At 45.7% G+C, this 15,010-nt stretch overlaps 1 protein-coding gene across 1 annotated transcript; it reads right to left on the bottom strand.

The window, feature by feature from the left end:
* Positions 1-39: 39 nt before the first annotated feature.
* RTRAF (RNA transcription, translation and transport factor) lies at positions 40-13,466 on the bottom strand. The gene is made up of 8 exons (XM_075753182.1): positions 13,248-13,466; positions 11,456-11,580; positions 9,868-9,967; positions 8,563-8,649; positions 7,357-7,445; positions 4,569-4,637; positions 1,117-1,165; positions 40-423 (listed from the first exon to the last, which is right to left on the bottom strand). Exons 1-8 carry the CDS (start codon positions 13,306-13,308, stop codon positions 269-271), a joined length of 735 nt encoding a protein of 244 aa, XP_075609297.1. The 5' UTR covers positions 13,309-13,466; the 3' UTR covers positions 40-268.
* Between the last annotated feature and the right edge of the window lie 1,544 nt (positions 13,467-15,010).

Below are 15,010 nucleotides of genomic sequence, written 5' to 3'. Positions count from 1 at the left end.
TTTTGTAACGCTCCCCTCTCAACACAAAGCCAAACACAATGAAAAAAAGAAAAAGTCATATTTGCCAACTCAGAGCTAATCAGAACAATTTGTCTATTTTCCTCAACTTCATTTATTTAAAGAAAAAAAGATAATCCCTTAGAAGTCAGAATTCAATTTCCTGTTTTCTTTCAAAACAGTAAAATAATACCATTTCAAACTGCATGCCAGAGTTGTACATTGATCCTAATTGTACTAAGTACACAAGAGACTAAAAGCCTTTATCTGTTCATCTCCCGACTTTGCCCAGTCTGTGGTCCGTCTTGGGATCAGCAATAATCGCCTGAACTGCTACAATGGCTTCGTTAATTTTTGTTTGCAGCTCTCGGAGCTCCTCTATATGCAGCAGTCGGAGAATTTGGGCAGCTTCATTGAGAACAGCATCTGGGTGAGTTGCAGAAAGAGAAATTTTATCAGTCATTTTCATCTGACATGAAGGTCTTGAGAAAAGCTTAATCTAAATTAATGGTCTGCACTTCAGTCATGCTTGTGGTTTTCATACTTGAAATAGGAAACAACTTTCCCCTGCTGCTAGAGAGGGACAGGGTGCTCTGCAAAACCTCGTTCAGCTTCCTGCAGCCCTTGCAGTAATCCACAGCTGGGTCGGGATGAAGCATTCTCAGTAGTAATTTAGGTGTACATGGGGCAAAAGTGAAGCCAGACTAGTGGAGTCCCAGGTCATCTGGCTGTTCCTTACAAAATAATCTATCAGGTCATGCCAGCTTGCGCTACGTGAATTACGCATCTCGAGCTGACAGAAGCAGCACAGAGGGCCTCTGCTGGTAGAAGATTTACAAGACAACAGTAACGAGATGCATTCCTACCGCCTGCAAACGCGGCTGCCATTAGAAGCTGTTGTTTAAACATTACTCTGCAACAACATATTCCACAGCTAAGATTTATGTTTTTCTGTTCCAAAACAAAATGCTCAGGAGTGCTCGTAAATAACAAGCTGGGAGGGAGCAATTCTTTCCACTACAGACTTTTTTACGGTACACATTATCTACATATTTGACAGTAATATACTTTGTCAAAGGCAAACCGCTATTTAAAAGTAACATTACGAGGACTGCTTACCTCCTGTGTCAAAACCAAGAATGTGCTTTTCTAAAGCAACAGGCAAACCCTTTAAAAAGAAAAAGCATGTTTGAATGTAATTAGAAACGTCATTTTGTTTGGAAAATAAAATCAAGTACTACAGCAGGTAACTCTGGAGGAGACACTTGAGTTTCGCTTATGTATAGACGTGTGTGACAACTTCAAGAAGTCATCATGCTTCCTTACACACGAGTGCCTTTGTGTCCTGAAACATCAAACCCAGAGTATTAATAAAGAAAAATCTTTAAGCTCAATAATCCCCCTACTTGTCAAGCGAACCCCATTGGATACACACTGCCCACATTCAATCCTTAAAAGGCTAACAACAGCACTGCAAGAGAACACCCAATCCAGAAACATCGCTACCCGGACAAACAAAAAGCACGCACAAACGAGGCGTTCTTAGAAACTGTTGCCTTTAAACAGCTGCCAGTTCTCAAAGCACTGGCTGATTTGAGAGTTGTAAAAATTCTCTGTCATCAAGTGAGTTTCTCAAGCATTCAACTTGCAACTTTCATCAATATCCCCAGAAGCATTTTCTCAAGTGTTAAGCTTAGGAATAAAACCAAACATTCCATTTTCTAAACACTTGCTGTATTAAGACAGTACAAGGAAAAGTTTTATTAGTGGTCCTTTATAAGCATTGCTCTCTTTCCTTTACCCTCTCCAGCTGTGGAGGGGAGATGCTAAACACTCACTCACCCTGTTTCAACATGCACATAAAATTAGATTTAAACAATGCAAATCTTAGAATTTGCTTTTCCTACCTCTAACTTGTTTCAACATTTGCCTTGCATGACAAAAACATTCAAGTTCAATACCATTAGCTTCTACAACAATGGGGTTGTAAACCTTCTGAACAGTGAGGATTTCTTTTAGAGGCTTTTCTATACACGTAAATAAAGAGTTGATCAAAAGAACGCAAACTAAATACAAACTGCTGACTGAAACTAACTCTAATTCCCCATTTTCAAAAAAGCAGTTCTTTTCCATGGCCTTTACAGTAAAATGGATGTTCAACTGCAATCCTGAAAAATATACCTGCATCATTAACATTTAAACAACTTAACAATGCCATTTCAAACAGACTCTAGCAATATCAGACTTTAAGAAACCCAGTTTACATATACTTTTTCAGAAACCCAGTTTAGACTTAAGGCTGCAAAGACCTCATTGCCACCCTAGCGTGTTCTCTGAGCCTCACGAGCAGCAAAGTATCAATTCAGTCGGTTCTTGTGGATGAATTCCCTGGGGCCACTGCAGGCACCTCCAACGCTGAGTGACCACAGTGGCACCGTCAGAGACGGTCTTTTGAGACACCCCAGTAGCGCAGGATTGCTTTCCCTGCCTTCCTCCCACCGTGTTAGCTCCCTTCTGGCTAGCAGAAGCTGCCTTTGACAGAGCGGTAGACCAGCCTTTCCCAAGCCCCATAGCAGCAGTATTGTGGCAGGCGCTGGGCTGTAGCAGTGGTGGGTGCCTGTACAACAGGCACGTGCTCATTTGCACAGGAGTTTCAAACAGGGAGAGAAAAGAAGCACCTTTAAATTCGTTACCACACAGACTACTTCATTTCACAGCCTCCTTCCCAAAATATTTAGTTGAAAACTGCTGCATGAAACACTTTCAATGGACCTGAGCACCGCAGCTATCTCCCCTGTAATGAAGTGTCAACAGAAAAACTAGATTCCCTGGGAGGGGAAAAACCCCAAAGCTTCCAGATTTCAGAGCAGGGGGAAAACGTACCCACTTTGTTTGTTGTGCTTGTAAACACGCCCCAGGTAGAGCTTTCAGGATCATCCTTAAAGTGATCCTGAAGGGCGTTTGTTGTACTTGATCCTACCTAGGATACGCTCATCAGGCAAGGAAAGCCCAGAAGGACAGGCTACGAGTCTGTCAGTATAAATCTGAATCCTGTCTAGACACCGAGTACATTGAATCGCCAGCCATTCAACACAAAGTCTAAAAAAAAAAAAAGTAACATGTCTTATCTCAAAAACTGTACCTTGACAGCCCAACAACATAAATCTCATTTTATTTGGTATGTCTAAACCACAAGCGCAGCGGTATAAGTTTCCTCAGCATAGTCCTCATACATATCCCACAGTCAGATAACATTTCTGTATCTGTTATCTTTTCCCCACTGCATCTTGTTGATGATCGCTGCTGGCACAGATAAAGGTGTTTTCCTGCCTCCAACCCCCTGCTTTTTCTCCACCCTGCTTGAAATTTAGCATTCCTAATGAGAATACACTCCCAGTGACATATATCACAGTTAGTGACATTTCAACTTCAGTCCTGACCGCGCTTCGAGGACCTATCGAATATAAACAATTCTTTGTCATGAAAATATTCACTGTTCCTCAAAGAAGCTAGGTCTGCCAAACACACAGAAAACCCCATTTTGATCCCTGTCAGGTGTGCAGCTATGTAAACAACAACTAAAAGCAGCTTTTTATTAACATTAGTTACAGAACCTAAAATGACTACAGCAGTCTCAGCTGCTTTCCTATTTTCCTGCTCTTTTAACAGTTTTATGGATATACAAGACCAAAGCTTTGATTTACTGTTCCAACACTTCTGGCACCTGTGATTGCCACTTAGTAAACACTAGAAGCAGTGTTATGATAATAAATAAAGCATGGACTGTTCTGAGAAGCCACCAGAAAAAGATGAAGGGACTTTTGCTCTTTGACCAGATCCAGTCGCTTTAGCGGGGACACATCTAAACATATACCTGCGGGGCAGGAGCGGCTGCCTTCCTGGGCTGTGCCTAAGAGCCAAAGCCAGCTGCTGCTGCACCAAAGGCCAGAGAGAGGAGCTGGAGAACTGGGATGTTTAAGAAATGATGATCTGAAAAGCCATAGTCATCCCCCGGAACTTCTTACAAATGGATAGCTTGAGGTTAGAAAATAATTCTGCAAAATCTGAGGTTCAAGTGCAGAAGTTGCCTTCGTCATTTCTTTTTGGGGAAGGAGGGGGAGAGGAGTTGGATGTCCAACATCCCATTCCTTCAACACATACAACGTGTATGTACAAAGCAAAACACTCCATACAAGCAACGTTTCAACCTGTTTATGCAGCCAACACTGCCGATTCTGAGGAAAAGCCAGGTCATACATTTCTTCTCATACTGCAGGTCTGCACTGAACAGCAAGGGTAATCCTCTAGCAAACACGAAGATAGGAGAACAGCAATTTACGCGATACAGGTACATACGTTCGTATTCAACCGAACCAAAAAGAGCTTTGTATACTCTCCATAATCCTCTGGGTCTTTCAGAATCAGGATGGTGAAGATAAAGCAAGTTTCCACCACCCTCTCAAGTATTTAAACAGAACTGGTTTTGACTGAGATGGCAGACGTTTACGCCTACGCTTCTTTTACTCAGTATGGAATAATTAACGCTAGACTCACGCGGTGTATATACAAACCTCCTTGGACTGACTGGCCTTTGCGATGGCATCCTGCGTCAAGCGCTCTTGAACCAAAATGCGAATTGCCTAGGAAAAACATTTAAAGGCGAGAGTAATTAATTAATGTCTTGATGCATTTCTCGGCAATTCCAAGGGAAAGGGAGCCAGTGTTATAACCTAGCATAACCTCAAACCCACAGTTTTGTGAAAGACATTTTGGAAAACTCTTTCAGACCTTAAACCTTTTCAGAAAGCGCCATTCTTTGCAAGTAGTGTCCTACACAGGTGTAGTCAACTGCAACTGTGGGAAGGCAGCTTAACCAGAAGAGGGAAGGACATTATGCTCTTAATTTTGGCCACTACTGGGCCAGAAACTGCAAAGTACTAGGAACAGCCAAGAAAACTTGCAATTCCCAGAACGAGGCCATTGCAATCCCAAAGCAGCAGCACCGTTTTTATTTTTCCAAGACCGCACACCTTTAATGCTGCAGCAATACAGCTTCTTCAGGAAGGAACTGCTGCTATTGGCATCTTTTACTAGGTGCTGAACCATCTTCCACATGCAGAGAAACCTGGGGCAGGGCTACCCACCTGGGTTTTAAAAAGACTGAGAGCAGGAAGGAATTATTTCTAGACACAGGAACAAGAACAGCCTTGATTTTAGCAATCCTGCTGCTCATCTGTTTTTACTGGCTCCAGTACATAGCATGAAATCATATCAGAACTATCAGTTACTGATACCTACAGCTGTAAATGCCTCTAAAAATAACTGAAGGAATACCACGCAGGCAGACTTCCACCAGAAAGAACCGGGTCTGTCAAACGCATTCCTTAGACTTTCCCTGATGAGTAGCCAAATGTGACAGAACAAGTCTTACTGCTTCGTGTTTCTCCCCCAAGATTTCTCCCAGTTTTGCTGAGGATTAAAGTTGAGAGGCGATACTAGAAAGTTGCCACTGAATACATCTAGAAATCTTTCTAACTGAAGGAAGTAGCCTGTACAAAAGAGTGATTTGATGAAGATTTTAAATTCCAGCAGTGAAACCAAACCCTGTAAAAGAGAATTGTGAGTGCCTTTTGCATTAGAAAAAGGATATCCAACTGTATCACACAGATGCTTTCTGATCAACTTGCCAGATTTAAATTAATAAAATGGGACTCCAAATATCTGTCTGCTCACTCTGGCCAAGGTCTGGCCAGATGTCTGTGGCACACTTGCACCCTCTGGCCCTCCCTAAGCATCCACTCCAGAGTGTCCAAGCCTGAACAGGGATCATTAATTCTCCACATGCACACTGCAAACCTGCTTACTGTGGTGTAGAATTCAAGAGTTTCACTGCCACGTTCTAACACCATCAAACCCTGAAGACTAGCATTACTGTCATTCATATGACATGAATTGCCATGGCAGGAATCTATTCTCACTGTAATTAAAAGCAAGAAAATTCAGGCTGGTTGTTTTGTCCAACCACTTCTGTCTGAAAAAAGTGAGACTAGAAATGTGGAAATAGCAACAGGAATGTAAATACATTTATGCAGAAAACACATTCTGCTTTCTCTTTGAGTTGTTAGTACCAAATTAGAAGAACCCAGATGACATTTTCTAGCCCCGAGACAATCCTGCAAGACAACCTGAAGGAACTCTAATACAGGCTGAGCTCGTGCTGCAGAACCTCAACATTGCCAGTCACAGGGTCTCTTCTCTCTTTACCTGGTATCCCTTTCCACTGGTTTTTTTGTGGAGTTTGGGTTGGGGTTTTTTTGGTAGGAGTTTGATATACAACATCTCCAGCACTCTTTAAAGATCAAGAGTTCAAGGCTATTTTGGAAAAGCAAAGGAGGATACCGTACTGGAGAGAGTGAGAAAGTGGTTGATGGGATAACTGCAGGCCATCATTTCCTTCAGAAACCAGGCTAGCATGATAATACTGTTTTAGTAGACCTGTTATAGTCTTACACTATATAAGCTTCGATACCCATGGCATTTAGTTTCTCCAAAATAAAGTTAGCTTCTGTAATGGATGGACATCATTAGCTTTTTCAGGGAAATGAGTTTATTTTGGTCCCAAACAAAACTAAGCTTATTTCCATATTATGACATGATCAAGTGGGAACTCAGGATTGCTACAGTCTCAGTAAATAGTCAGGTTCAACCCAAAATTTACAGATAACTATGGGTTCCCCCACTAAGCCACAGATTTTATCAGAGTCATAAAAAAAATGCTTTAGAAAATTAATTAGCCTATTCACTGTATTTAAAAGCCATGATTAGTTGTCAACACTAAAATAAACTGACTTCAGTAATGACAAGGAATAAACCAAAAAGGATCAAGAGGAGCAGGCGGCAGCTTTTAACTGTGGCTTCTCCCTAGGCTGAGTGTTTTAAAACATCCTTTGCATCACTTAGCCTCTACATTTTCAAGTTTCTCTTATTTTCTAGCACTGGAATACAATCTTCTCCTTTTGAGCGTGTTCCTCAATATTTCTGAGGTTCATTAAAAACACATCATATCAGCACTTCAGCTAATCTAGAGCACTTCAAATTCTGAACCACAGTTCTCAAGTGGTGGAATTCCAGGAACTCTGCTACAATTGAACTGTTTACCAAGATAATTATCCCTGCATTAATTTCCATTATTTATATTCTGTGTTCTTATCTGCTTGAAATGGCACATACAGGATGAGTTTTACTTTCTGTTTGTGCCTAAGTAGTCAGAATTATCAGTAACTGCACCCCAAGTTATTACACACATACCAGCCACTGAGGAAAACGAGGAAGAAATGAGATCTGAAAACTGAAACTCACCTTAAGCATTACCAGGTAATCATCATGTCGCTGAATTTGAAGCAGATTAGCTAAAGCCATCACTCCAGCCTTGAAATCAGGATTATTCACTGTAAGAAATAATCATCATTAAAAATATATGCCAGCTTAACTGGCTCCAAAAGACAGATTTGGCTTCCTGACTCCACGGTATTGGGCTGCTCTCAAGGATGGGCAAGGCCACGGATACACAGCAGCGAGCAACCGCTTCGTCTGGCTACAGAGCCATCAAAGTGTGCACTAGGCTTCGAAACCAGATTGCAGAATGCCATCCAAGCACAAACAGCATTGCTTTCAATGCCAAACGCATTGTGTATGTCCTATCGCACAGGAAATGTGTGTAAAGGCTTTAAAAATTAAGCCAATTACACAAATGTATTCTCTTTTATAAATTTTTCTGTCACTGTAGAGCGAACTGTGCCTGCTGGGTGACGGCAGGACCAATCCCTAGGTGTCTTTTGGTAGAAGGAGCAATGGGAGAAGACTTGGAGGATTATGGGCTAATTTTAGTAGCTATTTTCCACCACTTCCATTTATTGTGAATGTGCCTAGCCATGAGAAAAATTAAAATGATTATGAGAGGTACAGCTGGGGAAGACCGAGCCAACATGTAATACGTGACAGTACTGAAGTAAACAGTCTGCCATCATGTTTCCTTAGCTTTTTTTTTTTTAATTTAAAAAAGATATCTTAGAGTCTGTAGTTGCTGTTTCACCCTAACCCACAGTAAGTATTCATGTTTTATAGAGCTCTCTGCAAAGCTGTTAAGGTAAATACCCTTCAGTTGCTTCCCCACTGCCTGATACGAGCACTCCCAACTTACTCCTATCTGATCAATTCTCTGGGCACCTCGTTCGGCTGGGAAAATTTCTCCCCTCTGCCCTTCCGCTTCTTCCTGACAGGAAAAGCTCTGCATCGGTGCAGACACCTGGGATTCCCATGGAGCAGTTCCTCTTTCCTTTAGACTGAATACAGGCAAGTGCAAACAACTCAAAGTAACTCTTGAAACACTGTTCACAGAAAGGCAGTTTGAGCCAGCAGTAAAAGAATATATAAACCCTGCATTCCTAAAGCTTTAAAAAGTTGTATGTATCATGGTATTACAACAACTTCAAATCTGAAGAAAACACAGAGGCCACGGAACACATACATACAATGCATCCATACAGGAGGCTGCTGCACGCTTACCATCCAAGTTAATCAGCGGTTCTGCATTTTTTCCTGTATTTCCAGTATTTTTAGCACCATCGGGGGTAGAATCCTTATATTTATCAGCTGTTAAATTAAGAAGCAAACAGGAACATCATCAGAGCTAACGACAAAACGACTAGTTAAAAGTGTAACACCAAGCTGCAGGTTGCTATAGCTGTATTTTTGGGGTGTGGTACTTGCCCAAGAGCCTTCTGGGCTAATACGCTGATGTTCTGAAGCTCACTAAGGTCCCCAAAGGCCGCCATTCTAGCGAGCTTCCCTAACAGCTCCCATCTGCAGAGAACTTAAGTGCTATCCAAGAGCAGCATCAGAGCGTGCTCCACACTTAGGTAGGGAATTACGCACATGCTTAAGGCTCTTCCTTCAGTCTTCATCCCAGAAGGCTGAAGAAGCCACACCTCACAGTTCTACCAAATTTAAAATCCATCAGTTCAACTAGCATTGGCCCTCTGCCTCAATCGGCAGCGTACTTCGGGCTCAAGAACTACAGATTGGAGCTGGTTCCAATCAGTGAGGAACGCATTCCCAGTGAAGGTTTTATTTTATAGACTGCTGCATTCATCTACAACCCACACTGGGGAATTTCAAGCCTTTTGAGGATGGGACCTCCTGCCTCCTCCATTTTCCCGTAACCCTGAATCACGGGCAGCTCACTTTCTCCGTCATGAGAGACTGAGAACCAGTTCTATAGATTGCAGGTATTTATATCCCATCCCTGTCTTGTGCAGAGCTCAGCCCTGCAGGAATTAAAGGTAATGGAAAACAGCACTTTAGCTATTATTATGTTTGCCACCAGTAATTACATTTGTAGCTGCACTCTCACTATTAGGAGAGGAAACTGCTGCTGACTGTTCAGATTTAACTCAACTTCTTCATAACCTTGCCCTAGTTCCCAAGGGTTCGGGATCTACTCCCTCTAAAACAAGGGTCTAAGAATATAACTTACTTGAATAAATGTAGCACCAAAGAAAACACATTTAATACACTTTATAGTAAGTTCTCATAAAGGCAATCCCACAGGGAGAAGGGTATAAACATATGCAACAGGGTTCGCTATATCCAGAAATAAAGTAATAAACACAAGTATGCTATTGCACTGTCCCACGGGAGCTGAAGAGAAACAGTTCACATCTGAATATGGTGCAAAACTAAGCAGATTTTTTTTTTTAAGAAAATAATACATACTTTTGACATTGTTTTAATTTGACAAATACTCCATAAAATTAAAATAGAAAACCACATTTCCTTAGCATTTGAAATATTAAATGAATTCACTCATACCATTATCTCCGTACTCGAGCCTAACTGCTAAGCCGAGCAGCCAGTCCACTGTTTCTTGTCGCTCTTGTATTTTGAAAGGACAGTTTACGTCTTTCATATACTGAGGAGTAGAAAGAGGAGAAAACAAATAGATGTTATTGACCTGTATGAGTTAGCTAGGAGCACAGAACAGTTTTGTAAGAAGTCGCTTTCCCACAGACCTTACAGTTGTTAGAAGATAGTTATTAACAAGAAGCATAATTTTGAAGTGTTCTGTGGCATCTGATCCATCTGAGGCATTTTAGAGCGCTCCAATCCACCACTAACCCGAGTCTGCCATTTAGTAATGGCACCTGCTTTTTAATGCATGTTATTCATTGTCAGACTGCAACCAGAGAAACCAAAATACTCCTTTCTTTGCTCTCTGCTCATTTTACACAGTAAATGGAGGCAAGGGAAAGGACAGAGAACATATTACAGCAAAAACTTCCCATCTAAAGCAGGAAGGAGGAATGAAGCTACCTGATGTCAGTATTGTGAAAGCCTTAGAGGATTCTGAGGGGCAGCAGAAGTAATTTTCCCCTTCTTAGGGATCGTGTACAACAAGAGAAGACAAAATGTGGCTGGGACACTGTCTCTGCTCTTCTGAAGCCAAATCACAGAACCAAGCCTAACCCGCTGCCAAGACTCCCGAAAGCCCAGGACATAGTGACGTTCTGCTGTGTCCCTGTGCTGGAGGGAGAGAAGTGCCACGCAGCCTCTACTCTGGCAGGCACGCAGAGAAGGACATCCTGGCCAAGTCAAGAAAGATTCCACTGACACCACAACAGTCCCAGCAGCCAGTAATTCTAATAGCACATACACTGATGTATGTGGTAACAGAATGCTTTAGGCTCCTCCCTGCAAAGCATGAGCACTGCAACTCCAATCCTCCTGGGCAGTGAGCAAGGCAAGTAGTTCTAAGGGGGGGGAAAAAAGTGACATGAATGGGCACTGAGCATTATGGAGCAGCATCTTCAGCTCCTCACAGGGCTGTTTGGAGAGAAAGGAAATGGGAACCAAGAGGGAAAGCTCAACGGCCCTGTGGAGACTCAAAATGCTCATGAGCACACAGGAGATCGCTCACGAAGCGACGGCTGCTTGCCATGCTTTGTGCTAGCGGTGGGAAATCATCTATCTGGAATAACAAGAGATGGAGAGATGAGCTGCAGTAGCTTTTTCCCCACACGCTTGCAAAGCCTACAAGTGCGTTAGCCTAACCCATTGTCCTTTTGGTATGTAAGAATCATTAATGTAGAAAAAGCTGCTTATTTGTAAACAATTTTCCTTCTACTTCAAGAGTAGAATCAAATCAGACAAGAAACAGATTAGGATGGATACTACCTATTGCAAAAACCACAGCTGAGTGAAAATTCTGTACAAGACATTCTACCATCTCAGTAACTCCTACAGTTTGGTTTAACTAATATTTAAATTCCTAGAAATGTAAAAGTTCAGAGACAGGATAGATATTCGGAGTCATTTACATTCAACAACTACAGCAGCTATTAATCATCGTTTACATAAAACATCTTCATAACTTTAGACAGTGTTTGAAACAACAAAATACCTTTTCAAACGATTTGGGCCAGTCATCACTGTGTATGTTTCTCAAATTCCCTCGGTCTTCAATCTTGTAATGTCTGATTTTCTGGTCTTCGAGCCAGACAATAAAATTTCTGAATTCTGTTTCATCTGTCGAGAGAAGTAAACAAAGCAAGAATTAACCAATTCAAGAAACTTCAAACTGGCTATGTTTGACTCACTACACTAAAAGGCATCAGCCAACATACTGTTTTTATTGGGAATATAGTTAGAACTTATTAAGTGAGGACAGAAAGGTGAAACAACGATAGAGAAATTGAGTTCCTAACCCTGTTATCTGGACAAACATGTTACACGTGGCAGTAACCCTCCCTCTCTTCCAAAGAACACCACACACAACTCGTGACCGTGCAAAGACATTTTCTTCCCTCACTGTTGTTGACTCAACTTGTCTCGGTTGTTGACCCAACATCTCGTTATTTGGGAGCAATACAAAGGCTGTGGTCCAAACAAAGATATTCGTCCCAGATGAAACAATCAGCCCACACCTGCACTTCAGTGACAGAATTCACTTCTGGTCACAGGAGATCACAGCTCTAGCGTATCACCAGCCCCTCAAACACCAGCTGTGATATTTTGGCACTGGATGAGTTTTAATATCCTGAGTTAATGAGTTTAATATCCTCCTGCACCTCAGAGTGGGGTAAACACACCGTTTTCCCTGTCAGGGACAAGAATGATACCTTTCTTTCTCAAAGGTATCTTCTAAGTGATCTAAGCGCCCTACTTCCATCAAACATGTTGTAAGAAACAGAGACACGGTCACAACACATGTGAAGGAAACCTTTCAGTAAGAGTTTTTAAAACTTCTACAGTGTAAAATGAACTTTACGGGGGGGGGAAGGAATGTTAACCATAAGGAACTTAAGACCCACAACAAGACAAGATGCCAGCAGACAACATCTCTAGAAAGAGAAGCAAGCCTACCAGAAGCACTGAAGAAAAAGCAACCTATTAAAAGAGATGGCCCTAAGCTTACAATTGATCACGCTGGATAAATACATTTGTTACAGGGCCCTTACAAGCAAGGATAAAAAAAGTTAATTGTGGCAAAAATCAAACATCGAAGTGTTGAAAGGTATCGGCATATCAGAAAATCGCTCTAACGGTGTTACCAGACTACTCTTATTCACCAGCTGCCTCTGCCTTGCTTCGTGCGCAGAACCCGCCAGGCTCCAGGGCTAAAGGCCGGTTAACGCAGCAGCAGCCGAGGGTGTTTTCTGGGCCACGCGTGTCCGCGGGCCCTCCCAGCGCCTCAGCCAAGGCTCTTCACGGGGGGAGGCCGAGAACAGCAGCGGCACCGCCCGCCCCGGGACCGCCTCTCTCTTTCACCCCGTTACTACACGACGCTCCAGGAGCCACTGAAACTGAGCGAACCCCCTACAATGCCTGGGGGGTCCCGGTTTTCCCGGTAGAAACCTCGGGATTTTCCCTAAATATTGCGCTGCAGCTCCAACTTTGAGCCCAGAGAGCTGCGTTCAGGCCCAGCAGACCCTGCCGGCCTTGACATTCCCTCCTCGCCCTACCCCCTCCCCGCCCGGGAGACACCGCGGGGGTGACAGCGGGAAGTTTCCGAAGCGCTGAGGCGAAGGGATGGCAACGGGAAGGACGAGCCGCCCCGGCAGCCCCCGGCCTCGGAGGGAAGGGGAGGGAAGGGCGACAGGGCCGTCGGGGCGTGAGGAGACGGGCGGGAAGGCGAGGGGCGGGGGAGAAATCACGGTGCAGCGGCCCCACGGAACCCCGCCGCAGCCCCTCACCCCTGCAGTTGAAGCCGGCCGGGTTGTGGTAGTCGAGCGCCGAGAGCTTACGGCGGAACATGGTGCCGGTGCCGCCGGCGGCGCCTCCGCTGACGGCCGGGCCCAGCCGCTCGCCCCGCTTAGGCCGAGCCGACGGGGCGGACCGGAAGGAACACCCCCCCTTTCCCCGCTCTCTGCCCACCCATTGGTCAGTGCGCGCCGAGCGACAGCCTCCGCTACCAATCAGAAGGCAGAGGGGACTGCCGGGACGGGAAACGGCCTTTCATCCAGCTTTATTGACACGACGGCGGGCGGACAGCGACAGGGGCCGGGCCTAGGGCAAGGGGCTGGGCCTAGGGCAAGGGGCTGGGCCTAGGGCAGGCCGGGGCCTAGGGCAGGCCGGGGCCTAGGGCAGGCCGGGGCCTAGGGCAGGCCGGGGCCTAGGGCAGGCCGGGGCCTAGGGCAGGCCGGGGCCTAGGGCAGGCCGGGGCCTAGGGCAGGCCGGGCCGGGGTTGTAGGCCGCGCTGGGGAGCTGTGGGGTGTGTACTGGGCCGTACTGGGGAGCGCTGGGCCATACTGGGGAGCATTGAGCTCTACTGGGGAGTGCTGGGCTGTACTGGGGGAGCACTGGGCTATACTGGGGAACACTTACCTGTACTGGGGAGCACTGCACTGGGCTGTACTGGGGAGCACTGGGGGAGTGCTGGGCTGTACTGGGGAGTGCTGGGCCGTACTGGGGGAGCTCTGGGCTATACTGGGGAGCACTTGCCTGTACTGGGGAGCACTGGGGAGCACTTGCCTGTACTGGGGAGCACTGCACTGGGCTGTACTGGGGAGCACTGGGGCAGCCCCACAGCACTGCCCAGAGCTACCTATGGGGCTAGGCAGTGCAGGCCCCCCGTGGCCCTCTGCCCCCCACATCTGCCCCGGCACCAGCCATGTCCGTGTGTCCGTCCCCCCCCCAGGCCATGGCGCCTGGTGCCCCGAGGACATTTCTCAGGGCGGTTGTCCCCAGGCACTGCGCTGGGCCCTGGCCTGGGGCTGCAGCGAGGGCTGTGGGGAAGGAGGGGTCTGGCCAGCAAAGGGGGGGGTCTCCGCTGTTGGCTTTGGGGGGGATCCCAGCCCCGTTCACTCTGGTTTTAACGCCACGCTCACGCCACTGCAGTGTGGCGGTGCAGATGCCAACAAGAAGTCCCTCACCAAATCAGGCAAGAGCAGAACTGACCTTTTTAGAGGGGACAAAACCCGACTCCCCAGAGAAGGGGCAGTTGTTCTCCCTTCTCGGTGCCTGTGTTGGGTTCGTTCTCCAGAATTTAGAACTCTGGCCTTTTTTATAGTCTTCACACGTGAATCATCCCGATTTTTGCACCGATCCGCCCCAGCCCGCAGCTGGTTCAGCAGCACTCCATCGTCCTCCTGGGAAGCAGCAAAGGGCGGGGACGGGCAGGGGACGCAGCTGCCTGCTGAGCCTGACCCCCCTCGCCTTTCTGTGCCACGTCCGGCTCGGACTTACACCACTTTCCACGCGAACGCCTCTGCTGTTTTGCTCCCAGACATATTTCAGTCATCTCCAGGGGGTTTACGGCCAGGAGAAGCTTCTGCTCTGGTGGCATCTTGCATCGGTGCCAGCGGCAGGTGAAGGATGCCCGTTTAAGGGTTTTCTGGGTGTTTTTGCGTGGAGAAGACGATGAGACTTGGGTGGGAGCAAGACCACCCCCCCACCCTCCCCCCCCCCAACCCTGGCTTGGGTGGCACTTTGCAGACGTGGTGCTGACAGCGCGACG

Source organism: Balearica regulorum, chromosome 5, assembly GCF_011004875.1.
Source record: "Balearica regulorum gibbericeps isolate bBalReg1 chromosome 5, bBalReg1.pri, whole genome shotgun sequence".
Lineage (NCBI taxonomy): Eukaryota > Metazoa > Chordata > Aves > Gruiformes > Gruidae > Balearica > Balearica regulorum.
Note: the sequence above shows the minus strand (reverse complement) of the source record. Positions and strands in the feature narration are given on the sequence as shown.

Bases quoted from the DNA above. Each gene is read 5' to 3' on its own strand.
- RTRAF (XM_075753182.1), bottom strand. From the start codon at position 13,308: ATGTTCCGCCGTAAGCTCTCGGCGCTCGACTACCACAACCCGGCCGGC. The intron at 9,968-11,455 runs GTATTTTGTTGT...TCTACTCCTCAG, and splicing joins GGCCCAAATCGTTTGAAAAG to TATATGAAAGACGTAAACTG. The intron at 8,650-9,867 runs GTATGAGTGAAT...TTAATTTAACAG, and splicing joins GCTCGAGTACGGAGATAATG to CTGATAAATATAAGGATTCT.